Raw genomic sequence first — 18,835 nt, 5'->3', positions numbered from 1 at the left:
TTTTATTTTATCCTAGAGCCAAAGAGGACTTATTAAAAATTTACTAGCAAAAACATAGGCAAAATCAATGTTAGAAGTGCTATAGGAATAGGTAAGTATTCAAATTAAGAGATTGCTGCAATAATCAAAGGGGAAAATGACGACAACTAAATAAAGACACTAGAAATAGTAGAAAGAAGACAATCGTGGTGAGAATAATTTAAAAAAATTAATAAGGCAAGGCTTGTCAAGTGTCTGGATGCTGAAGTATATAAGGGGTAGGGATCAAGAGAACAGAATGCTATAACTCTCTTGAAAACTGGGGCCATTTACTAAACAAGGAAGTTGGAATAGAGCCAAGATTTGAAGGAAAAGCGATGAATTTACTTTGGATATAGACTTCATAAGAATGGATAAAACATTAAAATACAGATGGTCAGAAAACAAAGAGGATCTCTAGTCCAAGACTAGAGATAAAAACTTGGAAATCACCAACAGAGGTGATAGGATAAGCCTTGAGAATGGATGACACAATCTATTTAGAATTATTCATTAATACTAGTCATTGAAAAACACACATAAACTCTCTTTCCATAGTGAGAAAGGTTTAAGATTTGGCTCAAATCATCCTTTTAACCTCATCTCTTACCACTCCACACCATACATCTTATTGTGAAGTCACATCAAAATACAACTTCCCAAGGTCTGTTAGGTCCCAATGCTCTCCCCTAAATTTTCTGCTGGTGAACCCTCACTTGGCCCTTAACTCTAAATCAAGTGCTACGCCCCTCCCCGAGAAGCCTTTGGGAATCTGACCATCTTCCTCTCCATTCTCATTGCTCTTTCCCCATCTTCATACTATAGTACGTGGTTCATGCCCCTACTACTGACATATACTTGTCCTTCTCCACCACGCAGAAAGTTCCTAAAAGAAAAAAAAAAAAAACTGCATCCACACAAAGAAAGGTACCAAAGCATGTTTACAGAACAACTGTGTAAAGTGATATGTCTTCTACATGTAAGTGCCATCAATCAATCTACCTTAAAGAACCCATGACCACTATTTGGCAAGCAGCCACAGAAAGTTCTCAGGTATGATGTGATATCTGGAGTACGATCCATGCAGACATTTATTCTCACACTATTAGAATAGCCAATTACTCAAGTCAATACAATTGATGTGAAAACTGTAATCATTTAGAACAATTACCATGAATATACAGGTCTTCTCAGTGAAAATGTTACTGTATTTCCTTCAAGGCAAAAAATAAAAGGAAATGAAATCTAAACAGAAGTAGAGGTTTGGACAAAGTGGTAGGAGGTTTCACTAGGATCAACTGGGAGATCATTATGGCATTTGATGTAATATCTCCTCCAGAAATGAGAGTTCAAAGACAATAAGTAATTGAGAAAGTTTATATTTGTTTAACACCCAACATATGAAAGCACATCTTCATAAGAGATAAAGAAATAAACTACCTGGGATTGACCTTGAAGAAAATGCTATTGAAAAAAATAAAGAGAGATCCACATATTTAAATGACCATAATTCCTTCTAGAAGCACCAGCTCCTCTGACAATAGGGTATTTGTTTTTGCCTACTCAGCTCCTAACTCAAAAGGGACAATAAATAAATCTTTATTTGGACTGACATCAAAAGACCTTTAAAATTGCTATTTCTCCCTTGACTCTACTTAATTGTAGAGAGACACTTCTGAAATTTCCTTTTTCTCCTACAATGTTAGAGACTACTTGGGCAATTTTTCTAAGACACTGAAAGATACATCTCTAAGATCTGAAATTTTAATAACTACTAACAAATTTATTATCAAATGGAAAGAAGTTGTAGTATACTTTGTGTTTTCAACTGATCTCTACTTCAAGAAATTTGTTAGTTTTTACTCTTGATAAATAATGAATATACTGTAAGTTATGGATAAGATGCTGCTAAATATCACAAAGTGAACTATTTTTGTGGCTCAAGAACACTCTAACACAGAAGTCAGAAAAATGTGTATAAGTAGAAAATCTGCTACACAAATGATAATGCTTGTCTCCTACTATGTGTGGACTGTAAATAAACAGATCTAGCCCCAGGAGCCTATAAGACATTCAGTCCTAAACTACCAGGAGGACACTAATGAGAAATATTTAGCCCTATCCCTTACGGTAATTAAGTTGAAGCACTGAGTTGTCCATGATTCAGCCCCATGATTACTTAGAGGTCATGGTAGGATTTTTTACTTTAGGAATACCCAATTATCTCAAGAAAGTTGTTTTAATTTACTAAATGCTTTGAAGTTGCAATTTTCTTTTTCAGACATGTTGTGACTATGTATCCTGGCTAAGAGCAACAAAAATGAAAATCCTTTCTTTACTTTTCAGTTCTGCCAACTAGAAACACTGTGTGACCTTACCCCTTGATTTCTCTGTTCGTTTTTTCCCATTTTTAGCATTTGCAAGATAATAGTGGTTTCCCTCTCACCTTAAACAAAAAATTTTAAACTATGCAACAACAATACTGCAAATCCAATACTTTGCTTAAAAAGAAAAAAAAAACAAGCAGAGGGTGTAGCTTCGTGCTACAGCATACAGGCTTGGATTTAATATCAAGAACTGCAAAAAACAAACAAACAAACAAAATGCTAATGATCATAAGTCATGTGCCACACAATAATGTTTCAGTCAGTGACACACTATGTTGCTTACTAGCTATCTTAGTTTGTATTAAGTATATTCTATGATATTCATACAAGGATGAAATTATCTAATGATGCATTTCTTAGTATGTGTCCCCAATATTAAGTGACAGGGAACTAACTACATTTAACTTTGTTGGATGCATACTACAAGCCAATCATTGTACTAAATTCTACCTAAACCATGTCATTCTTACAATGACTTTTGAAACAGGTAATTACTTCTATCAGTCAGGTTCCTGACAGGACACAGATAACACACTCAAATGCAATTTGAGGGTAGTTTACTAAAAAGATCATTTTCAAAAGTATGGGAAGCAGAGTCTAAAGAAGCTATAAGAGACAGTGCAGGACCCTGAGCTGGTAAGACTCAGACAGTGCAGGACCCAGAAGTGTCTAGAGGAGGGCACAGTCACTGAACCAGAGAAGATCCTTGAGGAGACAACAGAGGATGGTGGCCTGGGAAGGGGGTGTCCAGGGAATAAATAGCCCAAACTCCCCTCTTGTTTGCTAATCTCCTGGTCATGTCTCCCTTTGGCCAAAACCCAACCATAGCCAGAGAATAAAGGAGCCTGCTAATTCATCTCCTTGGCAGGTGTTTTAATACACAGAGCAGGTAGAGAAAGATAAAGTGGAACCGATATCCATTGTTCCCATTTTAGCCCCAAAGAGCAAAACTTACTTGAATAAATGAGATGATCAACAAATATTTGCTAATAAATAAATAAATCATGTTGAAATACTGAGAGGTTCAATAAGCTATCCCAAGTGACACACACAGAAAGCAGTTGAGTCAAGCCTTGCTCTGAGGGTGAAGCCCATACTCAGTACATTCCTCTGCCTCCTTATCCCATGCCATTCATATACAGTTGGATATTTTCAGAGATGCTGAAAATGACTGCCCTCAAGAAGCTTGTAATCTATGTGGCAGGTTTCCTGTCCCATCTCATTATTGTCAAAGCTCTAAATTTTCTCCTAGCATTAAAAATTCTATAAAGCAGGCCTAAACCTCTTACAGTTCCATCACAAATTCCAACTAATGACTAAGCAGTGAGATTTTCCCTCACCTGGCATTTTGCCTATTTATTTGACCAAATCCAAAGCACCTCAATTCAGATTGTCTAAGTAACACAGGTAATGTGCTATATCCATTATGAGATAAGCTCCTAACCTTGATTAACTACAATGGAGTAAATCTTAGGTTTAGATTTTGGATTATGAACACATTTACTCTGAAAGACATATAGAAAGATTAATTTATTCATCCAACATATTGATCATATAGAACCTATCAGACATTGTGCTAGATATTTGCACAGATAGAGAAAACAATTCTTACCAAAATTAACAATTGGCTTTCTACAGGAAGGACTTCATTATTCAGAGGGTAGCAGAAAGTGTGTACCTTCCAAAAGAGGCTGTGAGCTCACATGCTGGACTGCAGTCATAATCCTGCCCCCCCACCCCCCACCCAGCATCCTTCTCTAATTTTATTCAGGTTTTTTAACTTGGATATAAGGATATGATCCTGTAATAAGTACAGGTCATCCTAACCCTGTTCCTGAGACACTTAAGTACTTTACTAGTTTTCCATCTCTTATGGAAGAACCCCTGCTTTGAAATACCAGTCCCTTTGCACAGGGGATTGCTTCAAATAGACATCAAATAGGAATTTATCCCTGTGGGTTTTTTCTTAGTTCTGTTTTTTGAGCTTGGGGAGGACTCTTTCATGCCCAATCCAGACTAAAATAGCATACAGCAATCTTCGTCTTTCTCAGGGACAAGGCAAGTGAGCTGGCATAGCTCCTCCCTTTCATGCTGTGCAAGCATGAGCTTTGCATTAAAAAAAAAAAAAAAAAAGTCCCCACTATTGTACACTGCATCATGCAGTGAGGTTTTCCAAAGGAGGGCAGAAAGAAAGAAAAGCAGAGTTGATTTCCTACACGCAAGTTTTAATGATTTTGGAAAACTGTCAACCTGGACCAAATTTCTGTACTAATTTGACATTTTCCCACTAAGGCAAGAATGCAAAACCATCAATTAGGTTCATGATAATTAGATTTCAAACAGCTATCCATTTTCTTGACAATTATAACAAATGGAAAAATTCCCTCCACTAGAAATCCAAATACTTCATGATGCTTATTTCATGGAGGACCTCTAAGTAAAGATCACATTTTCAAAACAATTGTACATCCACTGCAAAAGAAAGCTTTAAGTTTACAGGACTCCACTGCATGAAATACATTTACATACATTACAAAAGAGAGAAGCAATGATAGTCTCTTACTGGGAGAAATTTACTACCTTCTTTTCACCAAATCAGTCTAACTTTCAAGGAGCTCCCAGCTCTGCTATATTTCCTAGCAACAGGAGTAAACATTGTACTACATCCAGTGCCCAAGATTTGTAACCATGTTAATCTGTGAGTACTCAACGTAATTAAAGATTAGACTTTTCAATTGTATTTTTAGTGCACAACAGTACTGCTAAATTATGATTATCAGTGGCTAAGTGTGCTTACGTCTGCAAAACTCAGGGAATGAAAATGAATCATTTATTTCCATCTTGATATGACTGCGCTTCTCAGAGGCGCTATTCTCTGAGTTCATGGGCCTTGGAGTTCATTGGAATTCTATGGTTAAAACAGCTTGGAGACCTCATTTATGAAAATTCCTTTAAACCTTTCACCACTTTGACGAATCCAGTCCAAGTTCACTGAGCCAATTCAAAAGTAGCTTTCAGCCTTTTTATAGGTTTTCAATTACACCAACACAGCACACCAGAGCCATCATGTTTGAAGAAGGATATTTTAGTTGCAGAGAGACATGAATCCTTTTTTTAAAGACCCAGATGAAAGCAGCATTCCCCCAACTCGAGCAAACAGATGCAGAGCTTTGTCTATCTTGAACCATCCTTGTCTTACTAAACTCAAGATCATCAAACTACTTAAACATGGCTAATGTTTAGTTATTTACTATATGATGTAGGCTGATTTTTTTAGTTTTTCAGAATTTCCTTTCGAGAACATTAGCAAGCCACCTCACTCTCAAACTGTTCCAGATAGTTCTTTGAGGAATTGTTCAAAACGTTTTCTAACTTATTAATCCCCCTAATATATAGCATGTGACAGTAAGATCTTCTTTTCCTGTATGAACTCAGAAACAAAATCCCAAGTAAGTAAATGAGCTCTCCAGGTTGAAACTGGTGATCAATGGTTAAGACTGAGGTAGGCCCAATTATACCTTTCATTCCAATGTCCTTTTTAAGTGGGCCTGGCTAATTATTTTCTTTTTCCTTTTTGTGATGTTTGTATGACTTAATAGCTCAAACACTAATATTTTTTCCCATTTTTAAACTCTGAATTTATTTGAATATATAGGTAATATTATTTTATGGAAGTACCAATATTTTAGACTTGGTCATATGGATTAATTTCAAATGACATTTATCATGAGGGGTAAAGCAGACAACCTAAAACATGCACATAAATTGTTTAGAAGCACAGGCAAAAATTTAAATACTATATGTGCAAAGGTAAATTTACTCAGGATATAAATCTGTGGTTCTCTCAGGGGGAAGAGTGATAATTCTAAATGATTGGAAACATCCAGAAAGTCCATAGTGATGGTCCTAACAGCTCCCTGATGCTGCCTGTTTCCTGCGCAGTTTATGTCACTTGGTCCTTTGTAATCTCAGTAGGAGGTTTGTTCAATGGATCAGTGTTTGCATTTGATCTGTGCTGCTGTTCGTTTTCTCATCCTATTAAATAAAATTATTATGATTTAACATACTAGGGTATTAAAGAGATAAAGCTATAAGCTAAACAACTTTGGTGTAGGGGTAGAGACCTGAGGACAATTCTGGTGTAGGGGTAGAGACCTGGTTTGTGACTACAGAGGCCACATGTCCATTCAGTTTGACCCAAATGCCATTCTGTGGCTCCTGGGAGATTGAGCTGGGAGCTCTGAGACAGGGGAGTAGTAAGCAGGGGCTGGACAGATGGGCCTTCACAGATCAATCCCTTCAGCTCCTGGGGCTACAAATAACCTTCCTTGTGGCTGGAGTTGTGGCTCAGTGATAGAGCACTTGCTTTAGCACATGTAAGGTACTGGTTTGATCCTCAGCACCATTAAAAATTACTAAATAAGATACTGTGTCCATCTATAACTAAACAAGTATAAAAAAATAACCGTCCTTCATTGGTTAGTGTATTCACCATATACTGAGTGCCAGATGTGGGCCCATCAAATACTGCACTCTGCACCGGGGAAAAAAAAGATGACAGCAATACTTCCCCTACCCTCAAGCCCAGGTTGAAGAGCACAGACAGCTATGTACACCTCCTATAGAGTCAGCAGCAGAGGTTGAAACTGAGTCCTGAGGGAGACAGAGCAGTTGGTTGGTGAGTGTACTTGGATGCTCAGAGTGTATAAGCCTATGATCCACTATGGGGGCCTGTCACTACATGTGGCTACTGAGTATTGGAAATGGGGCTAGTCTGAGTCACGTATAAAATATATACGACAAATTCCAAAGGCTTTGATTGGGAAAAAAAAAAAAAAAGAATGTAAGGTCGGTTAATGATGTTTTATATTGACTGCATGTAGATATGCTGTTCTGGGTATACTCTGTTAAGTAAAACTTAATGTCACCTGTTTTCTTTTACTTATAATGTGTCCACTAGAAAATGTTAAAGTATCTACGTGGCTCACATTCATGAAGTCTAACACATTTCTCTTGGGCAGTACTGGGAATAGTCACAAAACACTTGCAGAGAAAACCTGGGAAGGCTACCCAGGGAGGCTATCCAGAGAATCAGAGATGCTGCCTCAGGAGCAGATGGGTGAGTGGGGAGAAGTAACTATGGAATGAGGAAGAGAACATACAGGGGAACCCACCAGGGGCTACAAAGAGGGAGCAGCGACTGGCCATGTGTTTGCTTTCTGAGCAGGATTTGTCTGCTGAATTCATTTGTAGCAAAGAGAGCCCAGAACATAAAGACCATGATAATAACATCTCCAGTAAATTAGAAGCAGCTTGTGGTTTATAGTGAGCAATGCTCTACTGGGGACCAGACCAACTAGTTACCCCTGTCTTCACCCTGTCTGTGGTTAAGTCATTTGGTCACTCTTGCTTTCTCATCTGCAACAGGGACACTGAGATTAACTACTCTCACTGTGTGTCCCCTGATTCTGTCAACCAGGAAACAGAAGCACTCTAAAACATCCTGGAGGGAGGAAGGGCTAGAGAAGTTGACAATGGTTTGTAACTGAAGTTCTAAAGTTGCAAAGAACAGACATTAGAGTAGAATAAATTATTTATACTTTCTTTTACATAAAAATTATCACACTTTATTTAAATTATTTATGAGCCCATTTCCTGGCAAGATATAAGGTAGAGGGTAAGTTCTACAAGCTCAGGATTCACTTCTGTCTGCTCACAGTTCTGACAGTAGGTTGAAGTAGGACAGGCTCCAGTAAATATCCCTGGAAGGGATCACATGGGGAATTTGCAGTCATTTTTTGATGCTGAGTATCAACTAAGTTAAAATTTTCAGGTGTGAAAACTATAACTAGCAATGTAGTAGGAATGTACCTAGAGACCATCAAGCCAGAAGTGCTATCTTTAATGATTTCACCTGCTCTGCTCTCCGTGTGAGACAATTGTGGGATGTGAAGGAGCAGAGTGAGCTACAACCTTCCTAGCCTTCTGGTGCTGGCTGTGCCTGTACTGGAGACATATCGGGGGCTCTGACTACAGAAGCAGCCACTTAACCTATTTTTGACCAGGACATTGAAGTCTGAGAGAGGTCAGGACTAACAGAGGGTTCAAATTTCCCTGTTTCGGGTCTGATGTCTCACGTGGTAGGATAAATGAACATGGCAGCAGCATGAAATAACAGGGATACAGAACTGGGTTTTGCATTCAATTTCATTTCACCATTTGACAGTCAGAAGACAAGTTCCTTCTTATAATCTCATCTTCCATAACTTAGAACTAGATTCATCGTGCATGTCTTAGAGGGTTGGTTAGCTATGATATATTTTTCAAAAAAGGCTATAAAATGTTAAATAATAAATGGTCAAGTGTGATACAGAGAAAGCCTTCCCAGGTTTTCTCTGCAAGTGTTTTGTGACTATTCCCAGTACTTCCCAAGAGAAATGTGTTAGACTTCATGAATGTGAGCCATGTAGGTACTTTAACATTTTCCAGTGGACACATTATAAGTAAAAGAAAACAGGTGACATTAAGTTTTACTTAATAGAGTATACCCAAAACAGCATATCTACATGCAGTCAATATAAAACATCATACTCAACAATGCTGTTTTCTTTCTTCTGTTTTAAACAGGATTTTTAGAGTACTATGGAGTGCCAGGATTCCATAGTGTCCATGAAGTACCAAGAAATCCAAAGATGGTATTCAATAGATCCTTGAAATCCCAGAAATTAAATATAAAGGGGTGTGCATATATGTGTTTGCATATATATAAGGAAATAATCCATAGCTTCATCCAAACCTCAGGCTGGAGACAGGTTAAGAACCATTGAGTTTCTGTGCCTTCCAAACTGTTTGGTTCCCTTTATGAAATGAGTCTGAGTGACTCTCAAAGCCAAGCTTTTTCTGTGCCTGCTCAAGAGGCCTGCATTTTATACACAGCAGCACGACCTCCCTAGGAGGCTTTTATTATCTGGAAGCAGCAGGGTCACAAGAATATGACTGGAATCGCTAAGGTAGAAATTCATCTTAATTTCAGCTATAGTACTAAAGTCCTTGCCTCTTTACAACTTTTCCTTTGTCTTTTTGCCATAATTGATGCCCAACAGAGGCTACTATAGTGTTTTAAGGGGTAGTCACTTCTTCTTAGAAGATCAACAACAATGAAAATCATCTCAAGTGATCCAGGAGGGCCCAGTTAACACTTTATTCTCCTCCTCAGCAACCCAGACGAGTGTCTGGCAGCTGGACAGTCTCCAGGGAAAGGGAGTTTAGGGTCCATCAAGCCACCTCAACTCTCTAAATCCCAGTTTCCTCTTACATGAACAAAGGATGATAGATAACAACACCTCCTTCCCTAGGGCTGCTGTGAGGATTAAATAAAAAAGTAATTTTAAGGCATCTGGGGAGCACACAACACAGAGTATCTCATAAACATTAACTATTAAACCTCCTCTTTGATGTTAGGAAGGAAAATGACTCCTCATCTGGTCTCTGAAACAGCTTTGAACCTACAGATTCACTTTGGGCTGATGCTATTTTTCAGCCTCTTTCTTAAGGTAGTTGTTAATGATAGAGTAAAACACAATTATAAGAACGCTTGGAAAAACTTAAAAAAAAAAACAACAACTCTCTGATCAGCAACTTCAAAGAGATCCTGCCCTTCATGTCCAATGTTCTAAGATGAAAACTTGAGAATAAAGTTAAAGGAAATGGAATAACTCTAAACAGAAACTCGCTTGGAAAACCTAGAAATTAATGATTCAGCCCAGATTTTTTCATTCATTTGTTTTAAACATTATTGAGCATATATGGTGTGAGAAGCACTATATTAGGTCTGGGGATATGCAAAGACCAGAAAGTACAGTCCTATTTTTTATTTTTATTTTATTTATTTATTTTTTGAGAGAGAGAGAGAATTTTTAATATTTATTTTTTAGTTTTCGGCTGACACAACATCTTTGTATGTGGTGCTGAGGATCGAAACCGGGCCACACGCATGCCAGGCGAGCGCGCTACCGCTTGAGTCACATCCCCAGGCAACTCCTATTTTTGACATTTGTGTAGAGGAAGAGACAGGGTTTACCACAGGAGATGGGTGCTCAGCAAAGGCAGGGGTTGAGTTGGGAAGGATTAATAGATGATTATTGGGTCAAGAAAAGAGAAACAATTCCCACTGAGACAATAGCACAAGAAAAAGCGTAAGGACGAAGCAGAATATAGCCACTGGATGTTTTAAAAGTTAAGCAGGTCAGTCAGCATGGCCAGAATATGGGCAGCTAGAAAAAAACTATGCTGAACATCCCCTTCTCCTGCATCAAGGAAGGCAGAGCCTGCATTATGGAAAACCTTGGCATTACAGTCTGCAGCTTGGACTTTTCCCCAGGAAAATGAAAAGATTTTGAATGGTTCTTAGCAGGGAGTTTCAGGATTCGGTTTCATTTATCTGTTCTTTAAAAAGAGCACTCCAGTAGGTGAGACTGGAAGAGCATTCTCAAAGATGTCCCAAGAATAGTGAAATGGAAGGTCTGGAGTAGGGGGAGGAGGAGTGGGAGATGAGATCAAGAGCAGTCCCAGGCTTCTGGCCTGGGGATACAGATGGGAAAGGCAGTATCTGCTGTTTCTGCTCACACTGCACTCACTCCTTTTCAAAATTTTCTTTTAAAAAACATCCTTGCCAAGTATGGGTGGCTCATGCTTGTAATCTCAGCAACTTGGCAGGCTCAGACAGGAGGATGGCAAGTTCAAGGCCAGCCTCACCAACTTAGTGAGGCCCTATGCAACTTGGTGAGAAAATTAAAAAAAAAAAAAAAAAACAAGGGCTGGGTATGTGGCTCAGTGGTAGCATGCTTGTGTGGTATGTGTGAGGCCATGAATTTGGTTCCCAAAGAGCCAGATGGGGAGGAAAGAACAATTACAAAATCTTTTCCCACTCTCAGGTCCCAGGACTTACGAGGGTTCTGCTGACCACTCTCCCATTCACCTACTCTGTCCTCAAATTGCTACTCTGATGCATACCTCCAACCCCTTCTGGAAGAACTGGACACATGAAGAAACCAGAGCCAAGAGGCATGGTCTAAATTTTGGTCATAAGAACAAGATCACGTCTGTGAATGTGATCAAAGTGGTCTAATCAGAGCTAATCCTGAATTTTTCTCTCTTCTTATAGGAGTTAAGACTAAAGTTGCTGATGACCAGTTTTCCACGAGGAAGAAGAAAGGAAATCAGAATTGGATCATTCCTGAACTTTTCCTTTACATAAACCAGACTTTGCCCTTCCTAGTTAAGTAAACTGGGTTTCTATCACAACCAAGAGTCCTAATACAACAAAAGAAATATAAGCTTATTTTTATGACTGGCAGATTAAAAAAATCTACATTACTATGACAAGAGTGCCTTAAAACATTTAAATCTACAAAAGGCACTTAGGGATTTTATAGCAAACTCTACCCTGAATAATGAAAAGCCAGACCAGACTGTTTTAGAAAATGTTACTGCACCAGATAATGGCACATTCACTCATTCAATTAACATTTATTGAGTATCTTCAGGGTTCTTAGGCTTGTGCAATAAAAACTATAAAAGTGTATGCTTGGGTTTTAGCTGGTCCATCCAAGGGCCTTCTATAAAGAGCAGCTGTGTATGCTGTTCAGACTAATTGTGTGAAGTCACAGAGGCCAGGTGTTTCTGTCTGGCCCAACAGCTGCACTTGGTGGTAAGGACACCACCTGAATTTCAGTCTGGCTGTCTATAAAATGAGGCTGATGAAGCAGCAACTCAAATGAGCTCTTAGGTGAAAGATAGAACAGAAAATGTTTAGAATTCCTCTCCTCTCTAATAAAATGTCCCCTAATGTTTATGGAGGAGCCTGGATAAGGCGTCACGCCAGGCCATCTTTTTTTTTCTTTGCTTTCCATGAGAAAATACGCCTATTTGCATGGGCTTAACTGTTAACAATGCACCTACATCTCAACATACATATGCCTAGGTGGTTGCCTCCTGCCCTGTTGGCTTTCTTGTGACTAAGTCCACATAAATCTCAAGTGTCCATCTTCAGTGAGCTTTTCTTGATTTTGCCACAATGTGTCCATCCCTACTTCTGATAGCACCACCTCAGTGTGTGCCATCTTGGTGGCACTAACTCCCCATTGTTTGACACCTTGGTGGGGCCATCAATTCATGCATCTAACTCAAGAGTATGCATGCCCCTCAAACTAGGCCAAAGGTATGTTCCTGACTAGTCTGCTGAATCCAAGCAGATTTCCGGATGTGCCTCTGGAGAGAGAACATCAGTTCTCCTTCCTAGATAGCCAGAGCAGTTATTTCCATTCCGAGAGTGGTTCTTCTGACTTCCTTTTGACATCTTAGGGTATCCTCAATGTCACATTTTATTTTTTCTTGCTTTACAACTAAAAATACTTACCTATACACAATAGTCTATGGCAATTTAAACACAAAACAATAGCTAACATTCATAGCATACTCTGCAGCTTAGGATGTACTTTCCCCTTCAATTTATCTCTTTTAATCAACCTTTCTGGAACTGAATTTTCTCCTCCCCCCAAATAAATCACTTATTGATTTCTCTATTTCTCAGAACAGCACAATCATTCTTTCAGTCACTTAAGCTTTTTAAAATCTCAGAATGATTTTGACTTTATGCTTTTACTAACCCCTATAATCAGTCACCTAATTCTAAATATGGGATCTCCCAGATCAACCCCTTGCTTCCCATATTCTCTGCCTCCACCTTTATCAGAGCCTTCCCTTTATCCCAGCCTTGCTCTGTGAGAGTGCCACCAGCTTACTGTCTGCAATGCCACTGTCAGAAGGATATGGCTAAGATTTTATTTTCATTGTGACACTCCTCTTCTTCCTGTGGTTTAAAGAACAAACATTATAGGACAATGGTTTACAAGGCAATTCCTTAACCTAAATTCTGGATTTGCCATAAGCAAGCTCTTCCTCTTCTCCAGCTTACATTCCACTATTCCTCAGCAGAATACCTTTGCTAGAAATAAGTTTACTCAAAGGTATATAGCCACCATCCCCCAGAAAAAGAAAAAGGTGGTAATTTTTTGCAGGTCCTTCTCATTTTAAGTGGAGTTCTTTCTACACTCGTTGAATCTGGGCTTATCTTATGATTTGATATAATTAATGAGAGAATAGCTAATGGGAGACTAGCTAATGGGATACAAGCAGAAGATTAAAAGTCACCTTTACCCTGGGAGTTGTTCTTTTTCTGTTCTTAGAACACTGTTTGGTTGCTATGTAAAAAATGCCCAGGCTAGCTGACTGAAGAATGAGAGGTGCATGTGCCAGTCACCTGTGCACCTGATGGTGTGACAACTTTCAGACAAATCAGTGAGGCCATCCCAAGATCATTCACTTGCTAACTGATGATGCTTGAAGGAACCCAGCCAGGATTAGCAGAAGCAGAAGCACCTGGCTGAAGTCAGATCAAACTGTTGACCAGAGGAATATGAGCTATAGTAGTTGTTTTAAGCAACTAAATTTTGGGGTTATTTTATAACTCATTTTTATGATTTGGGTATAAGGTGCTTCCCAAAAGCTCCTGATAATATAAGAATATTCCGAGGTAAAAATGATTATGAGAGCTATAACCTAAATCAGTACATCCTAGTTTGAATGGACTGACCATATGAGTGGTAACTATAGGCAGGTGGGATGGGGTGAGGCTGGAGGCGGTGGGTTCTTCGGAGCATGCTCTGGAAGGGTTCTTCTTTCTTGTGGCTCCATCCCCTTCCCTTCTTTCTCTCTTTCTGCTTCCTGGCCCTGCCATGAACTGAGCATGGCCCTTCGCTTCATCTTGGGTCTAGAGCAAAGGAGTCAACTGTCTATAGACTGAGACCTCTGAAACTGTGAGCCCCAAATAAACATCCCCTCCTCTAAATTGTTCTTGTTGGGAATTTTGGTCACAGTTATAAAAAGCTAACCAAAAACATTGATCAATCGATAACTGATATGGTCACTTCATCCTCCAAATTCCATCTCAATTACTATTAAATATCTTGGGCATTCAATTAAAAAATGTCTTCTTTAATGTTTTGTTTCATTATTTAATTTTGATGTGTCCTATTCCACCTATTAAGTTCCTTGTAAAAAGATTATTTCTTTATGTTTCTATATTCCACATATGTGTGAAGTGAATAACAATAACTCCTTAGGAGTCTCTTAGTACTTTTTAGGGACCAGCTATCAATCATATCAATTAACAATCAGCATTTCAACATATTTCAATCATTAATTTTGAATGCTAAAAAGGAGTTCACAAGATGCAAACCACAAAATACAAAATCTATTTATCTAATTTCAAAATAACACATATATTTATGGATTTGTGAATTTGTTTTCAGTAAATTTTGTACTGCAAGTAAACCTACATACCAATCAAAGGGACAAAAGGAAACAAATGTGTAAGAATGAGTGTTTCACAGAAGTGACTACTTGATTTTCACCAGGGTATTACTTTTTCCCAAGACACATATTTCTCCTACGTGGCTTACGACCGTAACCTGAAAAATTGCCAAAAACTAAGCTTTTATTCTAAGTGAGTCACTGATTCTCTTGTTGCTCTTCAATTAGGTTTTGCATTTAAAAGAGAAATTCCCCTGTGTTTCTTATAATGATGCACCTGCTCCTTGGGAGATTTCCTCTTTTGACAAGAAATGCCTTAAATCTGGCAAGAAAAATGGCTCCAGGCTTTCTCTGATAATATCAAAGAACATTTGTTTGTATTAGATGTTTGTGTGGGTTTCCCGCCTCTTAAAAGCAATAAAGTACTGCTACGATTCTTTCCAAAACAACAGCACACACAAAGTTTCTTGGCCTCTATTCTGTGTTTCCACTGTACACCTGCACCAGAACGAATGCCTGGAATTAGCAAAGCTGTGACATGGCAGAGAAATTCACTTGCTTTAGTCACTTCCTTTCAGACATCAACAAATGGTGAATGTCAAGTTCATGAAAACAGCATCATTTCCACTCTACTGTCTTAAAAACTTTCTTCATGGAATGCTTGCTATAGAGACAAGGGTGCCATTCAATGTTACATCCCTTCTTTCTAAATTTCCTTTATCATTATCTGAGATATTCAAAGATCTGTAAGAGAAGGCTGGTCATATTCTTTCTGATTCAAGGTTTGAAAATTCAGTATTTGATTATAGGTAACCCTCTACTAATACACCCTTCCAAAGACTTCTGTGACCAATACCAAAATGTCACATCCTTTTCTAATGGTTTTAGCTGCATTTTAAAGGTGTCTCCCTTCACCCTACCACGTTGAATATAATTTGAGTTGCTTTAGGAACAGCTAATAAGCGTTCTCTCCCAGGTGAGTACACATTAGCATATTGGTTTCCAACACCTTGTTCTCTTCGCTTTTTAAAATTTCAATATGTACAAATGAAATACAGACTACAATCTATTCCCAAATGAGATGTCTGTTCCATAATATAAAAAATAGGTGTTCGCCTTCCTGCAGATTCAGCAACGAAAGCGGTGCTTGAAAATTACGTGTTTAGAGTGACACCTTGGAGAACTGACATACTCTGCACACATGTAATCCTCATAAACCTCCCAAGACAGCCCTTATTTCATTTTGCAAACTGCACCCTGGCTGGGCTCCATGGCACGTGGTGTGTGGCTAGATTGTCCAGCAGGGGTTCTCCCTTTTTCCAGGCTATTTGATGGGCACTTGTCAGTAATAACCAAAAGAAGTGGAGCCCAGCCTCCAACAAGTGAAAAGGGGTATAGACAACAATGCTTCCTTAATTAACTTTCCCAAGGAAAGCAATGTTCCCACAGGAAAAAACAACACGTTTCCACCCTCCTAGCGGTCCATTGAAAATGAGCAACAATGCTGTTGCCTTTTTGTTTCCTAAAGACTTTCTTTGCTGCAAGCAGTAGCGTGTTCCTCAAAGAATGCTAGTATTTCCTGTGGAAACTGTATGGCTGCCAGAAATGGCTCATAATTTTTCCTCTTTTCTTTCCGTAAAAAATGAAATAAACAAAACGTGGCACTTGACAATAGCCAAAATTGAGTTTCACCTCACTTACCACCTGCAGATGAAAGTCATCACCACAGAGAAGGCCAAGGGAGAAACATTCCCGCTTAAATGGACTTGCAGTGCAGGACAGCGCTGGAAGGCGGTCCGGTCCGAGCCAGGGCTGGATGGGGCAGCCAGGAAGCCTGGTGCTGATGGGAGAGGGGCTCCCCCTGGGCGGCGACACCAGGTGTCCTCCTTCTTTTCGTTTATTATTGTTGTTACTACCTTTGCTATTACTATTACTTCACCCTCTTCTTTTATCAGCTCTTGGGAGCCACTGCACTGCCCATCACTGCTTTTGATAAGATCAGAAGCGGCAGCAAGAATAATAACCACACGAAGAGGGCAGATAAAAAAGAACAATCCTTTGGAAACCGAGGCGGGAGCTATTTCCCCTTCCCCGGAGTAAAGCAACCGCTTGGCAGCCGCCGCCGCCTCTTCTGTTACTATAGAGACCTCCCCCCAAACCCTTTCTGCAGAGGCGCCTCAGCTGCCCCAAGCAGCCGGGACTCGCCGCACAAAGGGGGCCCAGGGGGTAGAGGGAGAAGGGGCGACACCCGCCGGGGTCGCCCGGTGCAAAGTTGGAAAGGCATAGCCGCCGGTGCCGCCGCCCCTCGCCTCCCCGCGGGCGCCCGCTGAGGATCTGGACTCACCGGGTTCCCAAGCGCGCCAGCGACTCGGGACTGACAGACGGACAAATGGACGGCGGCGGCGAGAGCAGGAACAGCCACAGGGAGAGCAGACGAGCGGCGGAGGCGCTGCCGCGGCTCCTCTACGTCACAATGCGGCCGGGCCTCTGGCGCCGCTCCCCGGGCCCCCCAACTGGCGCGCGCGGGCGGGGGTAGCCCCGGGGCGGCCGCGGCCGGGAGCCGGCGCCGAGGGATTCGGAGCGCGGCACGGGCGCACGGTCGGAGACCCGGGTGCGGCCACCACTGCTGAGGCTGTCGGAGTCGCCGCGCCCTCGGCTGCCGTGCGCACTCGCGCCCGCTCCCCCGGCCAGCGAGCCCTGCTCTGCCTGACTGACAGCGACCCTCCCCGCCCTCCCCGCGGCGCCCCCCGCCCGGCCCACGTCCCTCCCTCGCTGCTTCCTTCCCGGGGATCCCCGGCCAGCCCGGCAGGCAGCTCCTGTGCACGGACCTGCTCCTTTCTTCTTTACCTTTGGCTCTTTTACCTCTACTGCCTTTGCTTTTCCCCAGCTGGGTTTCGCCTCTCCTTCCCGCCTACTTTTGGCCCCCGCCTCCCACTTTGCCCACCCCCACTTCGCGGCCTCTCCCCCTTGAAGTCACCCCTCACCGTGATCCATGCGTCAACCGCTGTCACCTCATTGGTCCCCAAACCATTCCTGGGTTCCAGCATAAACCGGGAGGGGGAGAACGGAAGGTGGGCTTGATCCTGGGAAACTGTTGTGTCTGAGAAGCGTTTTGGCAAGAGTGATTTGCGTTGGCTCCGAGTCTTCAACCCTCAACCTTCCCCTTCCCCGAGGCTCGCCCAGCCTCTTCGCCAAGTAGGGAAGGGCAAGGGGCGGGGAGGGGGGTCCTTTGCCCAGAATGTTCTGTGCCTAAGTGTGGGTGGTGGTGAAGAGGATCTTGGTCTGAAATATTGGCTTGTTAATTCAACAACGTTTTAATGTACTCATGATCCTATAGTTATATTAACTTTACTTTTAGTGTTTCTTAATTGTTTAGGGGCAGGATGAGGCGGCAGTAACGCCTGCAGTGGTGACTGCCTCTTTCCTTTCTTATTTCCGAAATGAAATCAGGAGGGAGTGGAAGCATTTATGGTAACTTTGGCTCACAACCGCCTCGCTGTTGCCCTTTGGAAAGCTTTAAATGGTTTTAAAGAAATCTCTTTCCCAGGCGAGATGACTGTGAGCCTTCACTCAGCAGAGCAATTGAGGACCACAGTCTTGTTCCAGTGTTTGCCTGCTTACCTGAAGCTGTCCCAGAGAGGTGTGAGGACCTAAGACCTGGCCAGTTTCAGAGCATCCTTGTTCCCTTTGCTATTTTCAGAGAAGAGCACCAAGAACCAGATAAACCCAGCACAGTCTGGGTAGTGGCCATTGGGGATGTTTGTCATGTGTGACCCTGTCATTGAAAATATATTGCCAATAAAAAGAAAGTCCTGGTTGTTTAAACTGGTGTTCCCTGAGTAATTAGCATAAGTAATTACTATATGCGGTCCCTATGGAGTGCATAGGAAAGAGGCAATTATGGCCAGAGCAATCCTTGCCCTGGACCTATTTGGACTAGTATCATAGTCACTGAAATGGGGAGTAACTTGAATACCAGCAGACATTTCACGTGCTTTTAATTCCATTTTTCTTACTGAAAAGTTAAATTTCTTTCTCAGCTTGTGACTTTTAACCAA

At 41.0% G+C, this 18,835-nt stretch overlaps 2 protein-coding genes across 5 annotated transcripts in view; one reads left to right on the top strand and one right to left on the bottom strand.

Annotated features, from left to right (window-relative positions):
- Positions 1-17,479, bottom strand: part of Sncaip (synuclein alpha interacting protein) — a 147,744-nt gene extending 130,265 nt beyond the window's left edge. For 3 of the 4 annotated variants that reach the window (XM_076856671.1, XM_076856673.1, XM_076856674.1), the window contains exon 1: positions 17,122-17,479. The gene's annotated coding sequence lies outside the window, so the exon portion shown is untranslated. Of the gene's footprint in view, positions 1-16,478; positions 16,522-17,121 lie in introns of those variants that run through there. The other variant, XM_076856672.1, reaches the window with a different exon arrangement.
- On the top strand, positions 16,488-18,602 carry LOC143400388 (uncharacterized). The gene is made up of 4 exons (XM_076857631.1): positions 16,488-16,655; positions 16,733-16,873; positions 17,064-18,248; positions 18,325-18,602. The coding sequence occupies exons 1-3, from the start codon at positions 16,488-16,490 to the stop codon at positions 17,856-17,858; spliced, it is 1,104 nt and encodes a 367-aa protein (XP_076713746.1). The 3' UTR covers positions 17,859-18,248; positions 18,325-18,602.
- Positions 18,603-18,835: the final 233 nt, after the last annotated feature.

The sequence above is a fragment of the Callospermophilus lateralis genome, chromosome 5 (assembly GCF_048772815.1).
Source record: "Callospermophilus lateralis isolate mCalLat2 chromosome 5, mCalLat2.hap1, whole genome shotgun sequence".
Classification (NCBI taxonomy): Eukaryota; Metazoa; Chordata; class Mammalia; order Rodentia; family Sciuridae; genus Callospermophilus; species Callospermophilus lateralis.
The sequence above is the reverse complement of the archived record's forward strand: the minus strand, read 5'-3'. Positions and strand labels throughout refer to the sequence as shown.